Genomic DNA, 24,713 nt, shown 5'->3' on the forward strand with positions numbered 1-24,713 from the left:
CCACCAGCAGTGCAGAAGGGTCCTGGTTTCCCCACATCCTCCTCAACACTTGTTATTATATGTTTTGTTTATTATAGCCACCCTCGGGGGTTTCTAGGTGTTTCTGTCCACTTGCCAACTTAGGAAAGAGCCATTACATTATCATGACAGCAGGAAGGGGAATTTTGGTCTGGTTAAGAATATAGGCTGTTCTAGATGGAAAGCTTGGTTCTCTACTTATTTAGACACACTTGTAACTGTTCACAGAAAGTGGGGATAGTAATGATGAAGGTTAAAGGAGCAGATGTTTCTGGTGGTACCCTGGGTTAGTTTCCTAGGGCTGTCACAACAAATTACCACAAATTGGGTAGCTGCTAGCGGAAATTTATTCTCAGTTTTAGAGACTAGGAGTCTGAAATCAAAATGTCAGCAGGGACATCTTTTCTCTCAAGGCTCTAGGGGAAGATAGCACTGGTCTCTCCAGGCTTCTGGTGGTTGCTGACAATTCTTGGCATTCATCACTTCAATCTGCCTCCATCTCCACAAAGCGCCTGCACATCTGTCTCTATGTCCTAATTTCAATGACACCAGTAATTGGATGAGGGCCCACCCTACTCTAGAATGACCTCAGTCTGATTACTTCTGCAAAGACCGTATTTCCAAATAAGGTCACATTTCCTAGGAGCTAGGGTGAGGGTTAGGACTCCCAGGGTATGCACAATTCAACCTCAGACACACATTAAGTTTATTTATTTTTATTAAGTTTAATCACAAGTTTAAGTTTATACTTAAGGTTTAGGTTAAAGTGTCCCATTCAAAATAACAGAAGGAGGAGTCTAGGAGAGGACAAAGAGGATCCTAATCTCAGCTGCACTGAAGCCACCAGTGCTTGGTGACCTGCATGCATGAGGCCTCGTGCCAGAGAAAGTAGAATATTATGTAAGACTGGAAATGTTGCTGGGATAGGAATGGAGGGAAGGCCGGTCACCACAGGTGATGGATATAGGGGTTGCCTCCCAAAAACTTAGGCCCTGACCCTCATCTTGGGCCACGGGAGCCTCATGCCAGTGGGGGCCCTCCCAAGAGCCCCTGGCAGATGAGGGACAGAGATGAAGTCCAGAGGTATAGGCTTCACTCCAATCTATTCATCTTATACTTGGCTGGTGAATTTCAGTCACCAGAGTCACCTTACATGTTCATTTGTTCTTTCAGCGCAAAGAAATAATAATTTGGAGAAACAGTCTAATTTCCTCTAAACATGGAGTAAAACTGGAATTGCCCCTTTTAACCCTGATTCCAAAGGCAAGTGGCCCTGGATAGCTGCATTATCTCCGGCCCCAGGAATTGGTTTTTCCTCTTCTGCAGTCTGTCACAACTATTAAAGTTTGAGTTTCAGCTGATTGGAAACACTGCCCAGTGCCTTTTTAAACTAATTTGTTCTTGACTACCTCAGACTTATATTTATTTAGAGGGAAAGCTTTGTAGGAAGGAAACACTTATTTGGCCACTTACAGGTAAGGCCTAGTAAAGCATGGGCCAAAAGAGGACAGAAGCAAAGCTTTCAAGATGTTATATTCAGTTTCCAAAAATAAATTACAAAATATTTCAGTCATAAAGAGTAGAGCAAATGGTACAGTGGCCCTTCATTCCCATTACTGAGAGATGAAACAATTATCAGGATTTTGCTACCCTTGTCTTTCCACTCTCCCCTTTATGAAGGCTTTAAAAAAAAAAAAAAAGACTCCAGACACAGCACCATTTCACCCTTCCATAGTTCATCTCTAAAAACGCACACCTGTAAAAATAATGAACTTTCTTACATAACTACAATGTTATTATCCCACCTGGAAAACGTTAGCAAATTTTTTGCATATTATCCAATACCCAGCCCATATTCACATTTCCAGTTGTCTCAAAACAGATTTTTTTAGGGGTGCCTGGCTGGCTCCATCCCTCAAGTGAACCCACTAGATATCAGGGTTTTAAGTTCAAGCTCCACATTCAGTTTAGATGAAGGGGGATACAAAAGCAGAAGGAAATTAGATAAAATTAAGTGTCCTTATAACCTGCAGTCCATTGCCAAATGCTTGAGGCAGGCAGAGTATAATGTTACTCCAGGAAGCTCCCACCCATCTTCACGTTAATGCCTTGCTAGAGAGAAAAACAACCCTAATTTGACAATAGCAAGGCCATTAAGTTTCCAGTGATATTTAGCATATGAATATCCTTCTGGAATTCACCTTATCTATACTTCCCCTAACCCCAAAGTATTTATCAATAGCTCCTCACAATCCCAGAGCAGCAGCCACTGCTGCTCTTTCTGCCCAAGAGTCCTGTCCCCATGTTTTAATAAAATCACCTTTTCACACCAAAGACGTCTCAAAAATTCTTTCTTGGCCTTTGGCTTCGGACCCCACCAATATTCCAAAACTACATCATAAAGCTTACTTAAAAATAAGATCTTAGGGATGGCTCGGTTAAACCTCCAACTCTTGGTTTGGGCTCAGGTCCTGATCTTGGGGCTGTGGGATGGGGCCATCCTGGGCTCTGTGCTCAGCCAGGAGCCTGCTGGAAAATTCTCTCCCTCTGCCCCTCACCCCCGCTTGTGTCGGTGGGGTCTATCTGTCACTCTCTCAAATAATTTTAAAAAACAAAATCTTAGTGTTTTTTACAGTTGGCTTATGAGAATCAGGATGCAAACAAGGTCCTGAGGTTCCTTCACCAGATCTCCCACGGGGTAAGTAAATTTGAGTGAAACCACAATTAGAATGAGTGAATTCCCGAGGGTCTCATCAAGTTAGGGAACGGAACAGCAGGCACAACAATCACCAAGCTAGATCTGCTCCCCAAGGTAATGTCCCTCCCATGCCCCCCAGGGTGAGTAGCTTGCTTTCCAACTTTTTGCTGACTTCAAATTCTCAATTTTTTTCACCATTCCGTCTCCAAAAATAGTAGCCTCTAGGTGTTATCTCAGCGTCCAAGTTCTTCCCAGTGGCTCATCCAAGTGGGAGCCACTGGGTTAGGGAGCCGACAAAACTCAGGTCTAAGGTCAGTGGTTCTCAAAGAGGCTGCATGTTGGACTCACCCAAACAGTTTTAAAACCTGCTGATGTCTGGGGTCTGCCACCCAGAAATGTGAATGTAATCAGCCTAGGTTATGGCCTGGGCAGGAGGAGTTTAGAAAGTGACCCAGGGGATCCCTGGGTGGCGCAGCGGTTTGGCGCCTGCCTTTGGCCCAGGGCGCGATCCTGAAGACCCGGGATGGAATCCCACGTCGGGCTCCCGGTGCATGGAGCCTGCTTCTCCCTCTGCCTGTGTCTCTGCCTCTCTCTCTCTCTCTCTGTGTGACTATCATAAATAAATAAAAATCAAAAAATAAAATAAAAAGTGACCCAGGTGTGGGCCGCCTGGTGGCTCAGTGGTTGAGCGTCTGCCTTCCGCTCAGATCACGATCCCGGGGTCTTGGGACGGCGGCCCGCATCCGGCTCCCCCCAAGGAGCCTGCTTCTCTCCGCCTGTGTCTCTGCCTTTCTTTCTGTGGCTTTCGTGAACAAACTAATACAATCTTTTAAGAAATAAAAGTAAAAGTTCCCCAAGTGACCCTTATGGCGCAGCCCTGGCAGAGAAACACGGAGGAGCCCCGCAGGGCGAGGTCCCACCGGGCGGTCCCTAACTCGGCTGCAGGGGTTAAGCAGGAGCCGGGGGGCGGGGCGGGGGCGGGGCCAGGCCAGAAACCCGGCGGGAGAGTTCGGGTCGCGGCTGCCAGCACGCTCGGCTGCGGCTGAAGCCAGCGGAAACGCCTCCGTTTTACAAAACAAAGGGAAGAAGCGGGAGGCGTGCGCGGTCGGCTGGCGCCGACCTCGGGTGGGTTCCTGCGGCCCCGGCGCTCCCGCAGCTTTGGGTAGCGATGGAGCGGAGCCCGGGGAGCGGCGGGCGCTGGGAGCGCAGCAGCCCCCCGGCGCCTCCAGAGCTCACCCCGGACGTGGAGGAGCTGCAGAGCCGCGTGCAGGAGACCCTGGAGCTGCTGTCCCCGCAGGACCTGCGCAACTTCCGCCTGCTCCTCAAGACCGTGGACGAGGAGCCGCGGGTGAGCCCCGTGAAGCTGGAGCTGGAGGGCCGCAAGAAGGCGGGGCTGGCCCGTCTGGTGGCCCAGAACTACTGCGAGCCCGCCGCGTCGCGCGTCCTCGTCAAGGTGCTGCGGCAGCTCCGCCGCGCCGACCTGCTCAGGCTCTGGCAGGGCGCCGCGGACCGCGGGGGTGAGCCCGGGCGGGCGCCGGGGGGGCGGGCGCCGGGGGGGCGGGCGCGGGGGGGGCGGGGCCGGGGGCGCGCGGCTCGGCTCGGCTCGGCCTCCCGGGGGTTCCCCGCGCGGCTCCCGGTGGCGCGCGGCGGGAGGAGCGAGCCCGGGGGGAAGCGGTCCCGGCAGTGGCCGTTCCGAGCGCCGAATCCCAGGGACCCGCCGGCACCTTTGGCGGGGGAGGGCTCAGAAATCGGATGGACTCCGCAGGCCTGCGATGCTTTGTCAACACGCACCTCCGGGAGAGCGTGATGTGGGAGGCTCACCGTCACGTCTCCAGGGCATGTATTGATGGGGGGCAGGGAGCCCCTCCTGCACACCCTGACACCATTTGCCATAAATCTAAGATGTGGCTTATGATCGAGAAACGCAGTATGTAACAGGTTGACGGAGGCTGGGCGTCCCTCCTCCAGATTTAATAAACGTCCGTGCACATAATACGCGTGGGTGAGGGTACAGACAGAGAGAAAGCAGCAGTTAGGGGCGAGCCATCCAGATAGACGCTGAAATAAACGGTCGGTGACCTCTCCTATCAGCAGGCGTAGGATCTGATTGAGCTTTGAGCTGTGGTACTGTTACTGACTTTGTTTAGACTTGTAGTGGATCCCAACTGCCTGGCCCTCCAGACACGGCCTGTAGGCAGAACACCGGCCGGCCTGCGGACCTTTGACTCGCCCTGTTTTTCTGCACCTGCACAGCGTTTGTGCCGGCCCTCCAGCGTACTTATTCATGTATTACACTTTTGTTGCTACCTCTTTAGACTGTGAGTCTCTTACTCTTGGCAAAGTGTTTGTGGGTTGTTTTTTTTTTCCCCAGAATCATCCAGACTACACAATATTGTGGCTGTACACTTTAGGCACCCACTAAATATTTGAATTAAATACTAAGTGATGACGTTAAATTTTTAAAAAACACCTAGTCTTTTTATCTGTCCCTTGATGGAAACCTTGATCTCCTTTTCAGGAAGGACATGTGCAGTAATGTCAATCAATTAGACCTTGTCCTTTTCATCTCTGGCTTGGCTCTTTCTGCCCTTGTACCTAACTGGGGTCCAAGGGAGATCTGTTTTAAGTTTCTAGCCTCATGAGTTTGAGGAGAGTGTGTTCATAATCCAGGTAACCTGTTCTAAAATGAAATTGAAGCCTGCTGGACCTGAAAGCATAAAAGGCAACAGGATTCCTTGGGAGGCGTTTCCTGTTAACAAGAATGACAGTGGATCTTGATTGAAAAGAAGAAAATGGGAGTTATACTATATGTTGGCAAATCGAACTCCAACAAAAAAAAATATACAAAAAAATACAAAAAAATAAAAGCTATAATAGTGATTCTACCCCTTTGACTCTACAGAGGAGAAAACTAAGGCAGAAAAAATAATAATACTCTTTCTCTGTTTTATTCTCTTTTCTCAAAAATGCATTCAGGGATTCCAAGAAAGATTCTAAAGAGAAGCTATGACTGTGTGGATGGAGAACTGGTAAATATTTTTGCTCTTATATCAGCAGTACACACTGGTTAGGAAAGATGGTATTTAGCCACTTTTTCTAGCTGACATTGGAACATTTTTTGTGCAGCTCTAGTTAACTAAAGGGGATTGTCTGTACGGTTGTCTAAAGTAGTCAGATCTCACTGCTTTCTGTTATGATGGTGAAAGATAAACATGAGCCATTGAAAACTACTGTGCCTGCATTAACCAAACAAGGTAGGCACTGCCGTTATCTCTCTTTGTAAATTGAGAAAATGAGGCACTAGACGTTCTAGCATGACAGGCTCTATGGCCTTGGATGGCCATGTAAATCACTGGTTGCAGAGTTTGGTTTTTTGTTTTGTGATGGAAATTTTCAGCAAATACTAATGAAGAATAGAAAACGAACCTTCCGGTTTCCAGCCCAACTTACTTATGACCCCGTGTCAGCAAATTAATAACATAGGGCCAATCCTGTTTTGTCTGCTCCCCACTCCAGTAATTTTATTTTATTTATTTTTTTTAAATTTTTTTTTTAATTTTTATTTATTTATGATAGTCACACACACAGAGAGAGAGAGAGGCAGAGACACAGGCAGAGGGAGAAGCAGACTCCATGCACTGGGAGCCCGATGTGGGATTCGATCCCGGGTCTCCAGGATCGCGCCCTGGGCCAAAGGCAGGCGCCAAACCGCTGCGCCACCCAGGGATCCCCCCACTCCAGTAATTTTAAAGCAAATTCAGATACCTTCTCACTTTTATCTACAGATACATGCGTATGATTCTTTGTCTTTGAGCATGACAAAGAGATTTTTCAAAACAGAACCACAATGCCATTATTCTACCTAAAAACAACTTCCGTAGTGTGTACAAAGATGCAGTGGCATTCAGATTTTCTTGACGTGGTCTGTCTTTCGCAGGTGATTTGTTTAAATCAGGATTCTGATTCATACAATACAGTTGATTGCTTTGTGTCTTAAGACTCTTAGGCTACTTCCTACTTCTTTAAACTTTTTTCTTATTGTTTACTTGTTGAACAAACTAGGTTGTCTGTAGAATGTCCCATATTTTGGATTTTGATGACTACAGTCCTGTGTTGTCATTGACTATATTCCACTCTCTGCCATGTTTCCTTAAACTGATAGTTATATGTATACATAGGAATTTAAAACTGAGATTGGCCTATTAGTCCCAGTGTAAGGAAGATATTTGAAAGAAGTATAAATCCAGTCATGCCTCCCCCAACCTTCCTTCCATAGCTAATAAGAAAGACAGGCAGTATTGCACCCCTGATCCAAACCGGGAAACCTCACCATTGATTCTAGAAGAAACTCATTATTTCCTATCTGTGACATTTTTGGATTTGTGAATTTGGTTTGGTTTAAACGTTGGCTTTCCTGAAAAATAGGACCGTTATGACCTGAGTGGCAGTCGGAAGGCTTTTCTCATGTGTGTGGAGAAGAGCAGACCAGGGGCTCACCGGGACATCGAGCTAATGAAGGAATGGCTTGGCCAGTGCCAGTTTGAGCATACAGCGTGCATCGATCCGAACAAGATGGTAAAATTAAAAACAAAAATGAAAAACTGTGGCTTGGATCTTATAATTTTCCTTTCTTTTTTAAAAATTGGATTTTAGAATGCCTGGGTGGCTCAGCGGTTTAGTGCCGCCTTCAGCCCAGGGCCTGATCCTGGAGACCCGGGATCGAGTCCCACATCGCGCTCCCTGCATGGAGCCTGCTTCTCCTGCTGCCTGTGTCTCTGCCTCTTTCTCTCTCTCTCATGAATAAATAAATAAAATCTTTAAAAAAAAAATAAAAATAAAAATTGGATTTTGAGGGGGGCACCTGGTTGGCTTAGTCAATTGAGTGTCTGACTCTTGGTTTCAGCTCAGGTCATGATCTCAGGATCAAGCCCCATGTCTGGCTCTGAGCTCAGTGGGGAGTTGGCCTCTTTAAAGAAAAATTTTTTAAAAACCTTTTAAAGGACAGCCCTGGTGGCTCAGCGATTTAGCGCCACCTTCAGCCTAGGGTGTGATCCTGAAGACCAGGGATCGAGTCCTATGTCAGGCTCCCTGCATGGAGCCTGCTTCTCCCTCTGCCTATGTCTCTGCCTCTCTCTCTCTCTCTCTCTCTCTCTCTGTCTGTCTCTCTCTGTCTCAGGAGTAAATAAATAAAATCTTAAAAAAAATAAAAATAAATAAATAAATACCTTTTTAAAAAAAGATTGGGTTTTGGGGCACCTGGGTGGCTCAGTAAGTTGAGTATCCAGCTCTTGAGTTCAGCTCAGGTCATGATCTCAGGATCCTGGGATCCAGCCCCGGCTCTGCACTCAGTTGGGAGTCTGCTTTAGGATTTTTTTCCCCCTCTTTCTCTGTCCCCACCCCTGCTGGTGCTTGCTCACTCTCTCAAAAGTAAATAAAGAAATCTTTAAAAAAATAAAAATAAAAATTAGATTTTAATACCTGGCAAGAACCAGGACTACTGAGCAATCCCACGTGTGTCCTGATAAAATTTTTGATGCTTTTGTAATCTTAAGTGTGTGATACCTTACTTCCCCTTCTAGTCAAGCAGGGGCCTCTTGGGCTCCAGTCTTGGCTAAGGCTCTGCAGTTGAAGAGGGAAGGGGACCCAAGAAGGTATCCTAAGCAAGATGAGCAAGGAGGCCCAAGGACAAGGTGTGTGTGAATCTGGAGTAGGCAAGCTCCAGAGCATTTGGGAGCAGGAAAGACCAAAGAAACCCCTTTGAGAGATCACCAGGAGGCAGGCCATAGGGATTCCAGTTCTTGTGGGATTCATTTAAAACCTGAAAGAGGTGTAAAGAGGGAGCTAAAAGCCATGGGCAGAATTGCATTGTGGATTAACTAGATGATGCTGAGTGATGGTGGGAACTCCATTTGACCACTCTGACTCTAGCTGAGTCAGGACCTACACCTGCCTTAATTTAAGGATTATAACATAAGAAGACCCTTCCTAGTATAAATAAATGTTAAGGAAGAGTGCAGTAGGGGCTGTGTGTGACACATAGACCGTCTGAGCTGGAATCCTGTCTCTTCTGAGTTGTTACCTTAAATCTGATACTCAAACTGGTGAATTGTCCCTCCTCATTTGGCCATGTGTGGAGACACTTCGGGTTGTCACAACTGGAGTGTACTACTGGCATCTAGTGGGTGCTTGCAATGCCCAGAACAGCCCCTACAGCAAAGGATTTTCTGGCCCCAAGTGTCCATAGTGCAATAGTTTTAGCAACCCTGCCTAAAAAGGATTGACTACTTTCCTTCCTCTTCCTGGAATGGGGTTGATGTGAGTGACTTATCTTGGGGGGCTATCGTGATAATGAATGAGCTTCTGTGTGTCAAAATTCCCAGAATACGAGCTGGCTTATAGCAAAAGCCCAGTAAGCTTAGATTTTATTTTTGTTTCAAAGGTAAAAACAGACTCTCACTTTCCCCAAGGATTGTACTAGAATCACTTACATATTGGCTGGCTTTTTATCTGGTGCCTTCCATTTGAATGGTAGATACTGCCAAAGTTCCTTTTATTTATTCTTTTAAGGATCTTCAGTAGTGCTTTTCTTGCATCCCAGCAATGTTTATAAATGTTTAGCACTGTTACTGGCAAAAGTATTTCATTGTTTTGGGTTTCATTTTCTAGATTATTAGTTTAGTTAAACATCCTTTGGCCGTTTTTTTTCCTTCTGCAAATTATCTGTCCTGTCTCCTTTGCCTTTTTTGGCGGTGGTCTTTTTCCTATTCTTACAGTTATTTTCCTGGACATTATTCATTTACAAAATGTAGTGAAAATACTTTTCTCTTACTCTATTATTTGTCTTTTGATTCTTTTTGTTCTCTTAAGTTGTATGGAGGTCTTTAAAAATTTTTTTTGAGTAAACTTGTTAATCTCTCTTGGCAGGTTCTTGACTTTTGTGTCTTGATTATATCCCATGCCTTCCCAACTTAAAAAATTTAAATAATTTTTCTGTATTATTTGTATTTAAAAGTTTTAAGGTTTCCGGGACACCTGAGTGGCTCAGTGATTGAGCGTCTGCCTTGGGCTCAGGGTGTGATCCCAGGGTACTGAGATCAAATCCTGCATCAGGCTCCCTGCTCAGTAGCGAGTCTGCTTCTCCCTCTGCCTATGTCTCTGCTTCTCTCTCTGTGTCTCTCAGGAATAAATAAATAAAATCCTAAAACAAAAAAAAGTTTAAGGCTTCTTTTCTATGGAATCTTGTTTTTGGAACAGTGTGAGATAGGAGGTCCCATCTTATGTCCAGATGGATAGTCAGTTGTCTCAACATTTATTGAATGTTGAAGACATATTTATCTTTCCCCCACATATTTGAATCTCCACCTTTATCATGAAACAAATTCCTATATGTAATCTGATTGGTTTCAGGAATCTAAAATATTTTGTTCCTATATTTGTTTATATTTCTGCCAGTATGTCACTGTTTTCATTCACCATGATTTTTCTAGGATATTTTGATGTCTGATAGAACCTATTCCTCTCCATTTTTTTTTACTTCTGAATGTTCTTGACTCTTCTTCAATGTCATCTGTTCTCTGTGAGCTTGGGAATAATCTGGTTAAGGTCCACCGAAATCCTTTGGGAGTTTGATTGCCATGACACTGAATTGAGATTCATTTGGTATGAATTGGCAAATTAATAGTATTAACAGAACCATTGGGCATGTCATGGTGTATGTTGCCTCTTCCCTGAAGCTTTCTTTATCCTTTTCTTCATTTAGGTATTATGTATTTCTTCAGTTTATTCCTAGGTATTGTCCTAGTTTGGGTGTGACCATGAATGGAACCCTCTTTTTCCATTATGTGGTTTAAATGATTGTTGCCAGGTAACTGGGAGGGGTGTTTTATCTTTGTGAGTTAACCTTGTGTCCAGTCAGCTCACTGGTTGCTAGTTCCAATAGTTAGTTGTTTGATTATTTTATATTTCTAGATAATCATGGTATCTGTAAGTAATGAGTTTTGGCTCCTTGTCCTGTATTTAGACTTCATTTATTAAAAAATGTTTATTTAAATTCAATTTAATTAACATATACTGTATTATTAGTTTAAGAGGCACAATTTAGTGATTCATCAGTTGCATATAACACCCACTGCTCATTATATATATCACATGCCCATCACCCAGTTATCCCATCCCTCCACCGTCTCCCCTCCAGCAATCCTGTTTGTTTCCTACAGTTGAATGTCTTAGTTTGCTTCCTTCTCTATTTTTATCTTATTTTATTTTATTTCATTTTTTAAAGATTTTATTTATTTATTCATGAGAGACAGAGGCAGAGACTCAGGTAGAGGGAGAACCAAGCTCCCTGCGAGGAGCCGGATGCGGAACTCAATCCCAGGCTCCCGTGAGCCGAAGGCAGATGCTCAACTACTGAGCCACCGAGGTGCCCCTATCTTATTTTTCCTTCCCTTCCCCTATGCTTATCTGTTTTGTTTTCTATTTTTTTGTAAAGATTTTATTTATTTATTCATGAGAGACAGAGAGAGAGGCAGAGACATAGGCAGGAGGAGAAGCAGGCTCCATGCAGGGAGCCCCACGTGGGACTCGATCCCAAGTCTGCAGGATCACACCCTGGGCGGAACATGGCACTAAACCACTGAGCCACCTGGGCTTCCCTCTTTTGTTTCTTAAATTCCACGTAGGAGTGAAATCATATGGTATTTGTTTTTCTCTGACTGACTTATTTCACTTAGCATAATACTCTCTAGCTCCATTTACGTGGTTGCAAATGGCAAGATTCCATTTATTCTTTTTGATGACTGAGTAATGTTCCTGTGTGTGTGTGTGTGTGTGTGTGTACACACCACATCTTCTTTATTCATCTGTTGATAGACATCTAGGCTCTTTCCATAGTTTGGCTATTGTGGACATTGCTTCTATGGTTATTGGGGTGCATGTGCCCCTTTGAATCACTATTTTGTATCCTTTGGATAAATACCAAGTAGTGCAATTGCTGGGTCATAGTGTAGTTCTATTTTTAACTTTTTGAGGAACCTCTCTACTGTTTGCCACAGTGGCTGCACTAGTTTGCATTCCCACCAACAGCATAAGAGGGTTCCTCTTTCTCCACATCCTTGCCAACATCTGTTTCCTAAGTTGTTCATTTTAGCCATTCTGACTGGCGTGAGGTAGACTTTATTTAACTTTTAATTTTATTGAAGTGACTAGGATCTTAACTGAGGGGCATGGGAGCAGCAATAGTAGCCATTCCTGCCTTGCTTCTCTAGGGGGCTTGATCCTGGTGACATCTCCTCATAGATGCTGGCATGGAAATATTATTGGTAGACACTTCCATTCCCTTCCATTTCTAGCTTATTGATGACATTAGTTGTAGAGAATAATAATTTCTATATGTTAAAATAAGTTAACAATATAAATTTCTATATGTTAAAATAAGTTAACAATATAAAATTTATGTACATTAGCCCTTTGGGGGATTACCATTCTATTGTATTTTGTGGTAGAGAATAAAAAATGACCTAATTCTGTCAAAGAAGACCCAGTGGCACAGGAAGCATTCTGAGAGCAACCAACAGGGAAGTGACAGGTTAAAGAACTGATATTTACCTCATACTAACCCTGTTCGAGACATTCTTTTCATATTTGTCATGTCCTTGGACTGCCTAGGAAAGGGGCCGTCTCTAGCATTTTGGTTTTTTTTTTTTTTTTTACCTTCAGTTCTTTTGAATATGTTATCCTATTTTCAGGAGTTACTCAGGAAAATAACATTATTTCGTGATGGACTCAATGAAATTAAAGGTGATGTTGGCTGTTGCCTCATTACCCTTATGTCCCATGGGGAGAATGGCTTTATTAAAATGGAAGATGGTGAAAAAGTCAGCCTGCAGGACATTTTTGAAATGTTTAATAATAAAAATTGTCCAGCACTTCAGGAGAAACCGAAGATCTTTATCATCCAGGCCTGTAGAGGAGGTAAGTGGAGACTTCTTTCTAATAGCCATGTTTCGGGGATGCCTGAGTGGCTCAGGAGGTTGAGCGTCTGCCTTTGGCTCAGGATGTGATCCGGGGGTCCTGGGATTGAGTCCCGTATCGGGCTCCCTGAGAGGAGTCTGCTTCTCCCTCTGCCTAGGTCTCTGCATCTCTCTGTGTTTCTCATGAATAAATAAATAATAAATAAATAAATAAAATCTTAAAAAAATAATAGTCATGTTTCTAGGAAATTTTCATATGGATGATTGAGAAAAGAAGTTAAAAATATTTACTTGTTTGTTTTTTAAAATCAGAGGCCCCTCAGCTGATGTGGCTTTAGTTGCATGGTATCCTGGAGATTTTGGACTGGGAGAAGGGCTAGAAGAGGAATTTAGCTGGGATAGAATGGTTAGCTAAGGCTGAGGTGGGCCTTGTGTCATGAGGTGGGCCAGGGAGGCTCACAACTGAGAAAGATGTGTGCAATTCTCAATGTCCGTGGGATGGCAGGTGGCCTGTGGAGCTGACATCCAACTTTTGTAGCTTCTTCAGATATTTCTCTCTTGTGGAGATACAAGTTTTGTTGGAACTTTGAGTAAGGGTTCTTAGTGTCTGTGGTATATTCCTGTAGTATGTATTTTTGTTCTTCAAAACACAGAGAGAAGAGACAGCGGTGTTGAGACCGATGATGAACCCATGGAGTCTGATGATGTATCTGAGAAGAGGAGGCTGCCCACATTCAGTGATTATTTCATCATCTATCCCACCCAGGCAGGTGAGTTGTGAGGTGTGAGGGTATATGACAGTGACGCACACCTTCCAGAAGTTTTGGGTCATTCGTAACTTTCCTTTTTTTTTTTTTTTTTTAGATTATCAGTGCTTTAGAAATTGACATATATGAGGAGATTTTTTAACTCACCATCTCTCTTTACAGATGTTCTCACTTTTAGAGATGGCAGGTTGACATCTTATTGTTTGTTTCTTACAGGAAGACACAAACCTCTGAGCAAAGTATCACGTGGTAAATAAGATCATTGGCTTTCATATGAAAAAGATCTTGTCCCAAAAGCTAGTTCTGCCACTTGCTGTATTTGAGACCTTCAGCATTTTTAAATTTCTAGATATGTCCATTTCTTCATGTAAAACAGGAATGATGGAATTTACTTATATCGGGATGTTCTATAAATTGAATTATATAACCACAGATGTGCTTATCATAATAACTGGCATAATAAAAAAAGTAATTAGGTTCTATTATTACTAATACATTATGTTAATAAGATTTATCATCATTACTAATAGTGTTATTAATAGTAAAAGCCCAAAAGAATCTTGTGGTAGACTTTATTCATTTGTAGGAGAGGTAGAATTGAGAGGTCAAAGACATTTCTTTAGCTTTTTTTTTTTTTTTTTTTTTTTAAGTAATCTCTACACCCAACATGGGTGTAGGCATCAGGAGTTGCATGTTCCACCAACTAAGCCAGCCAGCCAGGTGCTCCCCTTTAGCTGTTTTTATCTTGACCTCTTTCAAAGAGGATAAAGGCAGTTTGCAAAAATACATATGGAATTCAAGATAAAATGTTAGTGAAGAAATGTAAGCAAAGGAGAATAGGGCAACAACTTAAAATTAAACATACTTAGTGGTAAGATGTGAAGAATACTATCCCGATTCAAGTGAGATGTAAGATTTCACTCCTTGGTTATTTACCCAAGAGTGGTAAAAGCACACGCTCTCCCAGAGACTGGCACACAGATGTTCTTAGCATCTTTATTTGAAGTAGTCAAAGACTAGAAACAACCCAAATGACCATCAACAGGTGAATGAATAAACAAATTGTGGTGTGCCATCCATGGAATACTACTCAACAATAAAAAGAAATGAGTTCCTTATATAAGCTAACCACAGAATTATTATGGAGCATTTAAGGGTCAAGGTGAGGAACTTAATGTTCCAGTTTTATTGAATGAATGGATTTTATCACTGTGTGCTGGACTATGTATGTTTAAGGTCTAGAGATTCAGTATTATTATTATTATTATTTTGAGATTCAGTATTGAACAGAAGAACTAAGAATCTCTGCCTACATGGAATTTATGTGTTAGTGGAGATAGACAATAAACACATAAACCATATATTGTGCTACTTTATGATCCCATTTATATAAAGTTCTAAAATAGGCAAAACTAATCTGCAGTATTGGAAATCAGGATACTGCTTGCCCTCAGGGATGCAGTGTTTGGGGTGGTCATGACCAGCGCGTGCAAGAAGAGGACTTCTAGATGCTGGCACCAACTTGTTTCTTGAGGAGAGCACTGGTTAAAGGGTGTGTTCATTTTATGAAAATTTATTGACCTATTATATACCTCATGCACACTTTTCTGTGTGATGGTTACCTTTCAGTGAAATGTTTACTAAAAATAAAATATGTTGCATGGTGACCAGTGCTATGGAGAAAGATAATGCAGGGACAAGGGATACAGGGAGTGTCCCAGGGCAGGAGTGGAGATTGCAGTTTTAAAAAAAGAGATGGGGCAGCCCCGGTGGCACAGCGGTTTGGCACCACCTGCAGCCTGGTGTGTGATCCTGGAGAACCGGGATCGAGTCCCACGTCAGGCTCCCTGCATGAAGCCTGCTTCTCCCTCTTCCTGTGTCTCTGCCTCTCTCCCTCTCTGTGTGTGTGTGTCTCTATGAATAAATAAAATCTTTAAAAAAAATAAAAATAAAAATGAAAAAAAAAAGATGTATATGGGATGCCTGGGTGGCTGAGCGGTTGAGCATAGGCTCAGGGCATGATCCCAGGTCAGGGGATTGAGTCACACATTGGGCTCCCTGTGAGGAGCCTGCTTCTCCATCTTCCTATGTCTCTGCCTCTCTGTGTGTCTCTCATGAATAAATAAATAAATAAATCTTTAAAAAAATTTCAAAAGAGATGTATAGAGATGTCCCCACTGAAAATCTGATTGTTGTGTAGATACTTGGGGGACATGAGAGAGTGACTCCAGATATTTGAGAGAATTTGTGTTGTAAGATAAGAATACTTAGTATATAGCAGTAACAAGAACTCTGTGTATGGACAAATAGGCCACAGGCTGGAAGAGAGAACCTAGAGGCAAAACCAAATATGTAGGGAAACTAGACAGGTGACAAAGCAAAGCAGTCATTGCTAATCAGTGTAGAACGAATGGGTGTTCAATAAATAGAGCCAGTTTCTTCATGGGAGAAAAATAAAAATTTATTTTCAGATTTCTTGGCCAGGTTTCATTGCATGAAATGTCCAGTCAATCTATGGTAGTGTTCCTTTTATATGATATTTGTGGCTTCCCCCTCTTTTATCAGTCTTGCCAGTCGTGTATTTATTTAATCAAGAATCTATTTTTAGTTTTGTTAATCTCCTCTGATATCTGTTTTTGATTTCATTAATTTTGACTCTTGTTTCCATTTTTCTTCCTTTTGGTGGTATTTATTCTACTCTTCTTTTCCCAACTATTTCATTTAGGTACTTGGCTCATAATTTTCTTTTTTAAAAATATAAGCATTTCTATTTTTTAATTTTTTTAAAAGATTGTGTTTATTTGAGAGAGAGAGAGAACACAAGCAAGGGGAAGGGGCAAAGGGAGAGGGAGAAGCAGACTCCCCCACAACCCAGAGCAGGAAGCCTGATGCAGGACTCCATCCCAGGACCCTGGGATCATGACCTGAGCCAAAGGCAGATGCTTAACCAATTGAGCCACCCAGGTGCCCCTCCTGGTCCTAAATAATTTTTCCTTTGACCTTGTTTGGTAAATCGGTGGAAATTGACTAGCTTTCAGCCAAAGTCTAAAGTTCTCCAATGTCACTTATCAGACTCCATTTTTTGTGGCCTAGAATCTGTCTTGAGGACTGAACCCATGGCCATGGACTTAGGATCGCTGATTATTTTCAAAGCAATGAGAACTTTATAATCTTTCATTTGATAAGATACCTGGCAGCTACTCTGATTTTCGTTTTACTGACTGGCACATGATTCTTCAAAGAGCTTGAGACTATGTTAGGTTAGAGGAGGTTCTCAAGTGTTATTTGCCATAACCCACAAGAAGATTGTGTTTCATCAAATCTAATGCCTTGATTGTAAGACATACCATTATTTTGTATCCTCAAGAAGCTACCAGTTGATCTATGACACAGAAGATATTATAGAGCACATCCAGATTTCAGAGATGTTAAAGTGGAAAAAAAAAACCTTTGATCTTAGAATTGATAAAATACATAATTCACTGTAGTTTGTCATATATATTTATGTAAAAATATAAATATATGTGTAACACACTAGTTTTATAAATCATAGCTGCCCTTGCTACCATTGAGCCACTTTAATATTTTCTGGTATAGCCCGTTTTATCCCATTATAAAAAAATGCAGCTTAAGGGACTCCTGGGTGGCTCAGCAGGTGAGCGTCTGCCTTCAGCTCAGGTCATAATCTTGGGGTCCTAGGATCGAGTTCCGCATTGGGCTCCCTAGAGGGAGTCTGCTTTTCCCTCTGCCTATGTCTCTGCCTTTCTCTCTGTGTCTCTCATGAATAAATAAAATCTTAAAAAAAAATAGTGCAGCTTTAATCCACTAAATTGATTTATTGGCTGATTATTGGGCCACAACCTGCAATTTGAAGAACACTGGACAGAATGGTTCACCAAGCTTTGTGATGAGGGGTTTCTGACTGTGATTTACTCTAAGAGGGACAATACTGAAATTCCTGTATAGTTCCCACACTGAACAGATATGTTCTGTGAATTTGTTTAGAACTTCATAGAGATAAAACTGAAGTACGAGCTGTACATGTTCCATGTATGCCATTTGAACACATGTAAGTATACATTCATGACACTATCACCATGATAGAAACAAATGCTTCTATCACCCCAAAAAGTTTCCGCATGTTGTAATCTACCCTTGCCTCCATCCCCATCCCTATGCAACCACAGTTGCACTTTCTGTTGCCACAGGTTAGATTATATTTTCTGGGATTCTCTATAACTAGAATTATATAGTATGTATATACTTTTAGTTTTGTTAATCCCCTCAGATATCTGATATACTTTTTAGTATGTATTTCTTATATATATATTTTCTTGCCTGCCTGCCTATCTTTTTCCACTCAACATAATAGTTTTGTGATTCGTTCATGTTTTGTGTATCAGTAGTTCATTTCCTTTTATTTCTGAGGAGTATTCAGTTGTGTAAATATAATACAAAGTGAACACAATGTGTTGAGCCATTCACTTGTTTTTGAACATTTGAGTTGTTTCTAGTTTTTGGTTATTACCAACAAAGCTCCTGTGAACACACATGTGTAAATCTTTGGGCATATGTTTTTGTTTTCCTTGAGTACATACTAAGAAGCAGAATGTTTGATTCATATAGTAGGTATATGTTTGACTTTTATTTTTTATTTATTTTTTTTTTGTTTGACTTTTAAAGAAACTGCCAAATTGAAAATTCTTTTTCAAAATGATTGCATCATTTACATTCCCGCAAACAGTGTATGAGAGTTTTAGTTGCTCCACATCTTTGTTATCAGTTGGTTTGACCTGTTTTAAAACTTTCAGAAAGTCTGAGGGGTGTGTAATAGTATCGCCATGTGGGTTTAATTTGCATTTCTTGAAGAATTAATGATTATCTTTTCCTGTACATATTGGCCATTCATATATCTTCTTTTGCTTAATGTCTGTTCATATCTTTTACCTAATTTTTTATTGGGTTGTTTGTTTCCTTGTTGAGTTGTAAGATTTATTTATGTATTCTGGATACATGTAATTTGGAATGTATTACAGATGTTTTCTCCCAGTCTGTGGCTTGTTTTTCAATTTCTTAGTAACATTTTCAAAATATAAAAGTTTTTGGGTGCCTGGGTGGCTCAGTCAGTTAAGCATCTGCCTTCGTCTCAGGTCATGATCCTGGGGTCCTGGGATTGAGTCTCATATCAGGCTTCTGACTCAGTGGGGAGCCTACTTCTCCCTCTCCATCTACCCCTCCCCCCTGTTTGTGCTCTCTCTCACTTGCTCACTCTCTCTCAAATGAACAAATAAAATCTTAAAAAAAAAAAAGTTTTAAATTCTGATGAAAAAAGAAATTCTGATGAAGTCCAACTTATCAGCTTTTTCTTTTATAGTTTATGTTCTTTATGTTCTAAGAAACCTTTGCCTATGTTGAAGTTGCAGAGATATCCCCATGTTTTTTCTGTTTCAACCTGGATTTATTATCAAAGTGTACAGTTTTGATATTCCCATCAAATTTCTACACTAAACAGACATGTTTGGCGTTTTTTTAAAATCTAATTGATAATAAAAATAATTTCACTAATTAAACTTTTGAGGACCCTAAAATGAATCTCTATGGGTGTATTTTGGGGGAATTTAGCTTAAAATCCTATAGCAAAAGCCAGAAATTAAAAAAAAAATAGGGAAGGGATAAATGAAGTAAATATGGCAAAATGATGATAACTGTTGAATCTGGGGGATGATTATATGGGAGTTTGTTAAACTTTGCTTTCTAATTTTGTGTATATTTGAAGTTTTATTTGGAAAATTCATATAAGAGAATTGCCCTCTTGAGGGGTTAGTTTGACCATGCTGCTGGTCACAGGAGTCCCCTGAGACACTCAAGTACTTCCTCTTTTTTTGTGTCTATGTCTCTTATGGCCCCAGACACTCTTATTAATGCAAGAATGCTTTTTTATTCTCAGCTCAAAGCCATTTTCCAGGCTTAAATGTGAGTAAAAGACAATGTTTGGTGCAAAGAGAGGAGTAAAATGGAAAAAACGTCTTGTGTTTGTATTGTAGATCATGTTGCTCTACGGCACCCTCGCACTGGCTCCGTGATGATTGAAGCAATGTCCGAAGTCTTTAAACAGTACGGAAATAAGTGGCACATCGCTGACTTTTTCACCAGAGTAAGTAAATTCCAAGGGAACAGGTGCTCCTTTCATGCTGATGGTAATGCACTTGATGAGAGCATTTTCAGGCAAAGGTTGACTTTAGCAATGGAGATGAGATTACTCATCTCCATGAGTAATGAGAGATACTGAAAAGTTGCCTGGAATGATGGGCTGATCATAAGTTTCGATGACTGTGGCATTCAGACAACATGGTTGAGCCAGCTGATGAGGGAAATTGATTGTGACATTTTCTGGTCATTGGTAATCTGAGTGCGTTCGATATGAGGTGAGCATCAAAGTTCTTGCCTGACTTGGCTTCTCGAGAGAGGAGAACCTTGGAACTTTAAGGATGGACTCTAGCTCACATTTGTCTTCCCAGTTGGTAGCCCATAGTAAACAATCATTGAATGAATGCATGCCCATAGTTACAGTAGATTTATACATGAACCATAGTTTGGAGAATGGCCCGGTTATTGTAGTTTATCATATCAAGATTAAAGGGTAATTTTTTTCTCAATATGAGAGTTTTATACCAACCAAAAGAAAGCTAATTAGAAAAAATTGCAGAAGGGGTACCTGGGTGGCTCAGTGGTTGAGTGTCTGCCTTCGGCTCAGGTTGTGATCCTGGGATTGAGTCCTGCATCAAGCTCCTTGCAGGGAGCCTGCTTTTCCCTCTGCCTATGTTTCTGCTTCTCTCTCTGTGTCTCCCAGGAATAAATAAATAAAATCTTAAAAAAAGAAAGAAAGAAAAAGAAAAGATTGCAGAAGAGTACAGTAAGAGTGATACTAAAGTCTATTGCATGGCTCACTCCAGAGCAGTTACTATTTTCTGCGGTTCACAGAGAGTAATCCATTAAAGCCTTCCAACACCTCTCAAGTAGCTACTGGGATTCGCATCCACCGTGACACATGGGGGCTAGTCAGTGGCCCAGCTGGCATTCCAGCCTGGGCGGAGTGCTTCTACAGTTCATGCCCTAATCAAAATTATGTATTAATTACTTCACACCTCCCCAAGGTATAGTAACTATTTTTGTTTCTTTAGAATAGATTTATTGTTAATACTTTACATATGATGCTTAATAGCTTTTAAAACTCCTTTTCACCTCATAGGAACTTGGGGGGAAATATTAAAGGGAGGGGCCATGGATAGTTTTGATGCTTATTTCAACCATATTCCCAAATATCTTATATTGTTCAATTTCTCTAAGAACATAGTTTCTGGTCAGCTCAGGAATATGTCATAAAAAAGACAGATTTAACCAGCTCTGAATAGAAATCCATTTTAACTGATGCTAACTGAAAAAATTGTTCATTAAGCCTTTACTCAACACCCTTCATTTTTATTTACATACATGAATTTTACATATTTATTTTTGTTTTTCAATTTTTTTTTACTTTTTTTAAAGATAAATAGTGCAGGGTAGGGGCAGAGGGAGGTTAGACTCCTCACTGAGGTGAGACTCGATCCCAGGACCCTTAGATCATGACCTGAGCCAAAACCAAGAATACACTTAACCTACTGAGCCACCCAGGCACCCAGCCATTCAGTTTTAAAGCACTTTCTGAGTAGACACTGGCCAAAACAACAACAACAACAAAATCCAAAAATGTGCATGATGAAGCTACATACAGCTTAGGTAGCAGATGGTAGATGTGCTTATTGTAGAGTTGTGGGATGGTTTGGACATAGCGTAATCCAACCCTTTCATTTTACCGTGAGTCACCAAGACTCAGAAAGGGTTAATGCCTTGCCTACTATTACCCATGGGCAGGTTGAGACCAAACCCAGGTCTGTGGACCCAAAACTAGTGCTCTTCGCATCCAGAGTGCTACCTTCCAAGCACTTGGTGGGACGTGCTCATCTGAATGCCGTCTGCATCACTTTCGGGAATGCACAGAATTTCACTATGTGGAGTTTACTAAAAGGCTTTTTGCTCAGGGCTCTTGGACAGTTTGTGCTTTAATCTTTCAGGTGAATAACAGAGTGGTGCACACTGAGTTTCATCTGCACGAGGAACCAATTAAAGTATCACTTGTCATGGAATCAACTTTAACTAAATCCGTGTACTTTTGACAGCGGGAAGATGAAAAACTGAGGACTGTTTTGTAGCCAACTTTGTAAATAGCGGGGAGTATTTGTAGCATAGAACGAATGGTTATCATTTTGCGTTATTACTGTCACTGGCTGTATTTCTCCAATTTGTTTTGTCTACATACGGTATTTCTCCAAGACTGGACTGGGCTTATTTGACACTTGTAAATAATTTGGCTTCTTTGAAAAGAGAACTGTTTTTTGAAAATGATTTTTCCTGAACTGTTATCAAAACATGGGAGTCCAGCTCTATGCGTGGACCATTTTTATTGTGTGCTTCTCTTCTTGATTACACCCCATCATCTTCCGATTTGGTGCTGGTGTCCTCGTTTCCTTGGCTCAGTCTTCATGTAGTCTTACCTGTGTTTCACCTGATTTCCCCCATATTGTTGTCTGTGGCCAAACTCGTCTCCGTTTTGACTCTATAAGCCATTCCTGAGTCTTATCTGGATGTCTTCGTTTGCACTTTATGCCCTTGATGCCTCATTGTTCACATTCGCCTCATTCCCCAGCTTCTCCTGTGCCATTATAGTACCTTGAAGAGGTACCTGCAGAGTTTGGCTGAAGCATCCTTTGTGCAGGAAAGCTTTTGTAACCCCTCATGCTAGGTCAGCCCTTTCTACATGCCCACAGACCCCGTGACTTAGCAGTTAGCACCACTGAACTTATTAAATGACCGAGTATTAGCTGTTGATCTCTTTCTCCGGTTCAGTCATAAGCTCCAAGAGGCAGAGGCCGCTCGTCTCATTCATTGTTGTGTCTCACCATGCCTTAAGACATAGAGAAGCACTGTGATGCATGTTTATTGAATAACTGGTCTCTGTCTTTCCATTATTTTGTTCATTCCTCAGACCTTGCCTCATTACCTCTGTGCATCTAGCCACCTTCTAGTCATCCCCACCAGGTTGGATGTCCTGTGGCCACTTTAACTGAACGAGTTGGAAGTCAACCTGTTACCCTTAAATCTCTCCATAAAACTCATCCCATTATTGATAATCTTTGACTTTCCACTGCCTGCAGAATATATGCCAGTTCCCCTAAGAGAATATTCTAAGTCCTTCTCTGTCGGGCCTTAAACTATACTACTTGTTTTGGGGGGTTATTTTTGTTGTTATTTTAAAGATTTTATTCACTTATTCATGAGAGACAGAGAGAGAGAGAGAGAGAGGCAGAGACATAGGCAGAGGGAGAAGCAGGCTCCCTGTGGGGAGCCCAATGTGAGACTCAATCCCAGGACCTCTGGATCACAACCTGAGCTGAAAGGAGATGCTCAGCCGCTGAGCCACCCAGGTGTCCCAACCTATACTACTAGTATACTACCCACTTGTCCTGGGTCTTGACCACACCAGATGATTTGCCCTCCCCTCAAAAGTCCCCTCTCCCAGAATCAGGCTTATAGATTACTGAATGTTGAATGAATGCTTTTGGCTATTTTATCATAGTTCATTCTCTCCTTTCCCTTTGAAATGCCCTTTGTTTTCATTATGTTCTTCCTCTATACCATATATTCCTTAGGGTGCAAGTTGGGTCCCATCCCACTAGAAGGAAAACCTGCATATAGGCCAGGTTTAGAGTAAGAAACTCCAGACTGAGCATGAGTTTTCATTGCAACCGTGTTCTAACTTTCTGTGTAACTTTGGACCATATTATGCCCGGTTTCCACATCATAAAAGGAGATTTGGCTCGGCTGAGAACTCATTCCACTGGACTTCAATGAACTTTGGCTTCTTAATAAACTGTGAATATCCTGCAGGTGTGGCTATTCCTGAACCTAGAGGTTCAAGCTGGCAGTTGCCTGACATGGTTGGGCCTGTATGAGGATACAAGTGTTTGGTGAAAATGCTCTGAAGATTGAGGGTCACAGTGACTGAAGCAACCCAGAATCTCAGGCCAGTCTCCATTTCAGGGACAATTGTGTCTTTTTTAGTTAATGTGACTTCTCAAGTGTATATGTATGTGATTTAATTTTTAAACCTGTTGAGTTTTGTATTTGATGTGTAACTTCACTTTTTTTACATAAAGCATTAAAATGTCACCTTGGTTCATAAAATATGAATATCAGGTGAGCCTTCTCTGTTCATTTGCATACGGTGTGATCCTAGGATTCCTGGCACAGGGGCTCATCTCAGGGGCACAGCAGCAGCTGAAATAGACAATAGCTCTTATTTCCTGGGAGAGGTTAAGTGACTTGTTCAGAGTCACAGCATGTAATGAAGCTAGGAATCCAATGCATGAACTTGTATTCAGTGCATGAATACAAGACAAAAAGTGCCAAGTGAGAGAGAAATGGTGTAAGACAGAATCCTTTCGGTGGACAGAAATCCATTTAATTAAGGATATGAGAGCTTTGGGACAAAGGAAGGAACAGGGAACGGTTATTTTGGAACATTGCTCAGGCCATTGCAGGTAAGTTTCTTGGAGAGGGCTGTAGCACAACTGGATAACAGACCAACAGGTGAAGGAGGAAGCTTGGTTGGGGAAGGAGGTGGATGGTGCCCAAGATGAACTCGAAACCTGGAGCCAGCTATGTGTCCTATATTCTCTCAGTTATAAATAAGAACAGGGACTCCCCTAGCCATCCAGTGCCCTGTGTAGTCCCCCCAAAACCACAGTCCCTAGCACAATTGTATATTTGGAAAGAAACCTACACCAGATGTTTATATTTTTATTTTTTAAAGATTTATTTATTAGAGAGAGAGAGAGAGAGAGCCACGCGCACACAAGCACACACAAGTAGGGGAGGGGCAGAGAGAGAAAACCCTCTAGCAGACAGTACCTGAGCACAGAGCCTAACTCCAGGCTCGATCTGCAACCCCGAGATCACAAGCTGAAACCAAGAATTAGAGGCTCAATTTAGGAGCCCCAAGATTTTATCTTTTTTACTTTTATTTATTTATTTTTTAGATTTTATATATTTGAGACACAGAAAAGCAGGGGGAGGGGCAGAGAGGGAAGGAGAAGCAGACTCTCCACTGAGCAGGGAACCTGACCTGGGCTTGACCCTCAGGACCCTGAGATCATGATCTGA

General features: G+C 41.9%; 1 protein-coding gene across 2 annotated transcripts; it reads left to right on the forward strand.

Annotated features, from left to right (window-relative positions):
• The first annotated feature begins 727 nt into the window (after positions 1-727).
• LOC112921636 (caspase-14-like) lies at positions 728-23,735 on the forward strand. Of its 2 annotated transcripts, XM_026000972.2 has the most exons (7): positions 728-4,233; positions 5,693-5,745; positions 7,142-7,291; positions 12,463-12,688; positions 13,341-13,457; positions 19,499-19,608; positions 21,566-23,735. In XM_026000972.2, the coding sequence occupies exons 1-7, from the start codon at positions 3,885-3,887 to the stop codon at positions 21,665-21,667; spliced, it is 1,107 nt and encodes a 368-aa protein (XP_025856757.1). In that variant the 5' UTR covers positions 728-3,884; the 3' UTR covers positions 21,668-23,735. The 2 variants fall into 2 exon arrangements, with proteins under 2 accessions (XP_025856757.1, XP_072582616.1); XM_072726515.1 differs by lacking the exon at positions 7,142-7,291.
• Positions 23,736-24,713: the final 978 nt, after the last annotated feature.

This window comes from Vulpes vulpes, chromosome 11 (genome assembly GCF_048418805.1).
Source record: "Vulpes vulpes isolate BD-2025 chromosome 11, VulVul3, whole genome shotgun sequence".
Lineage (NCBI taxonomy): Eukaryota > Metazoa > Chordata > Mammalia > Carnivora > Canidae > Vulpes > Vulpes vulpes.

Coding starts and splice junctions, on each gene's coding strand:
- LOC112921636 (XM_026000972.2), top strand. CDS start 3,885: ATGGAGCGGAGCCCGGGGAGCGGCGGGCGCTGGGAGCGCAGCAGCCCC. Junction 4,234..5,692: donor GGGCGCCGCGGACCGCGGGG/GTGAGCCCGGGC, acceptor AAATGCATTCAG/GGATTCCAAGAAAGATTCTA. Junction 5,746..7,141: donor ACTGTGTGGATGGAGAACTG/GTAAATATTTTT, acceptor CCTGAAAAATAG/GACCGTTATGACCTGAGTGG.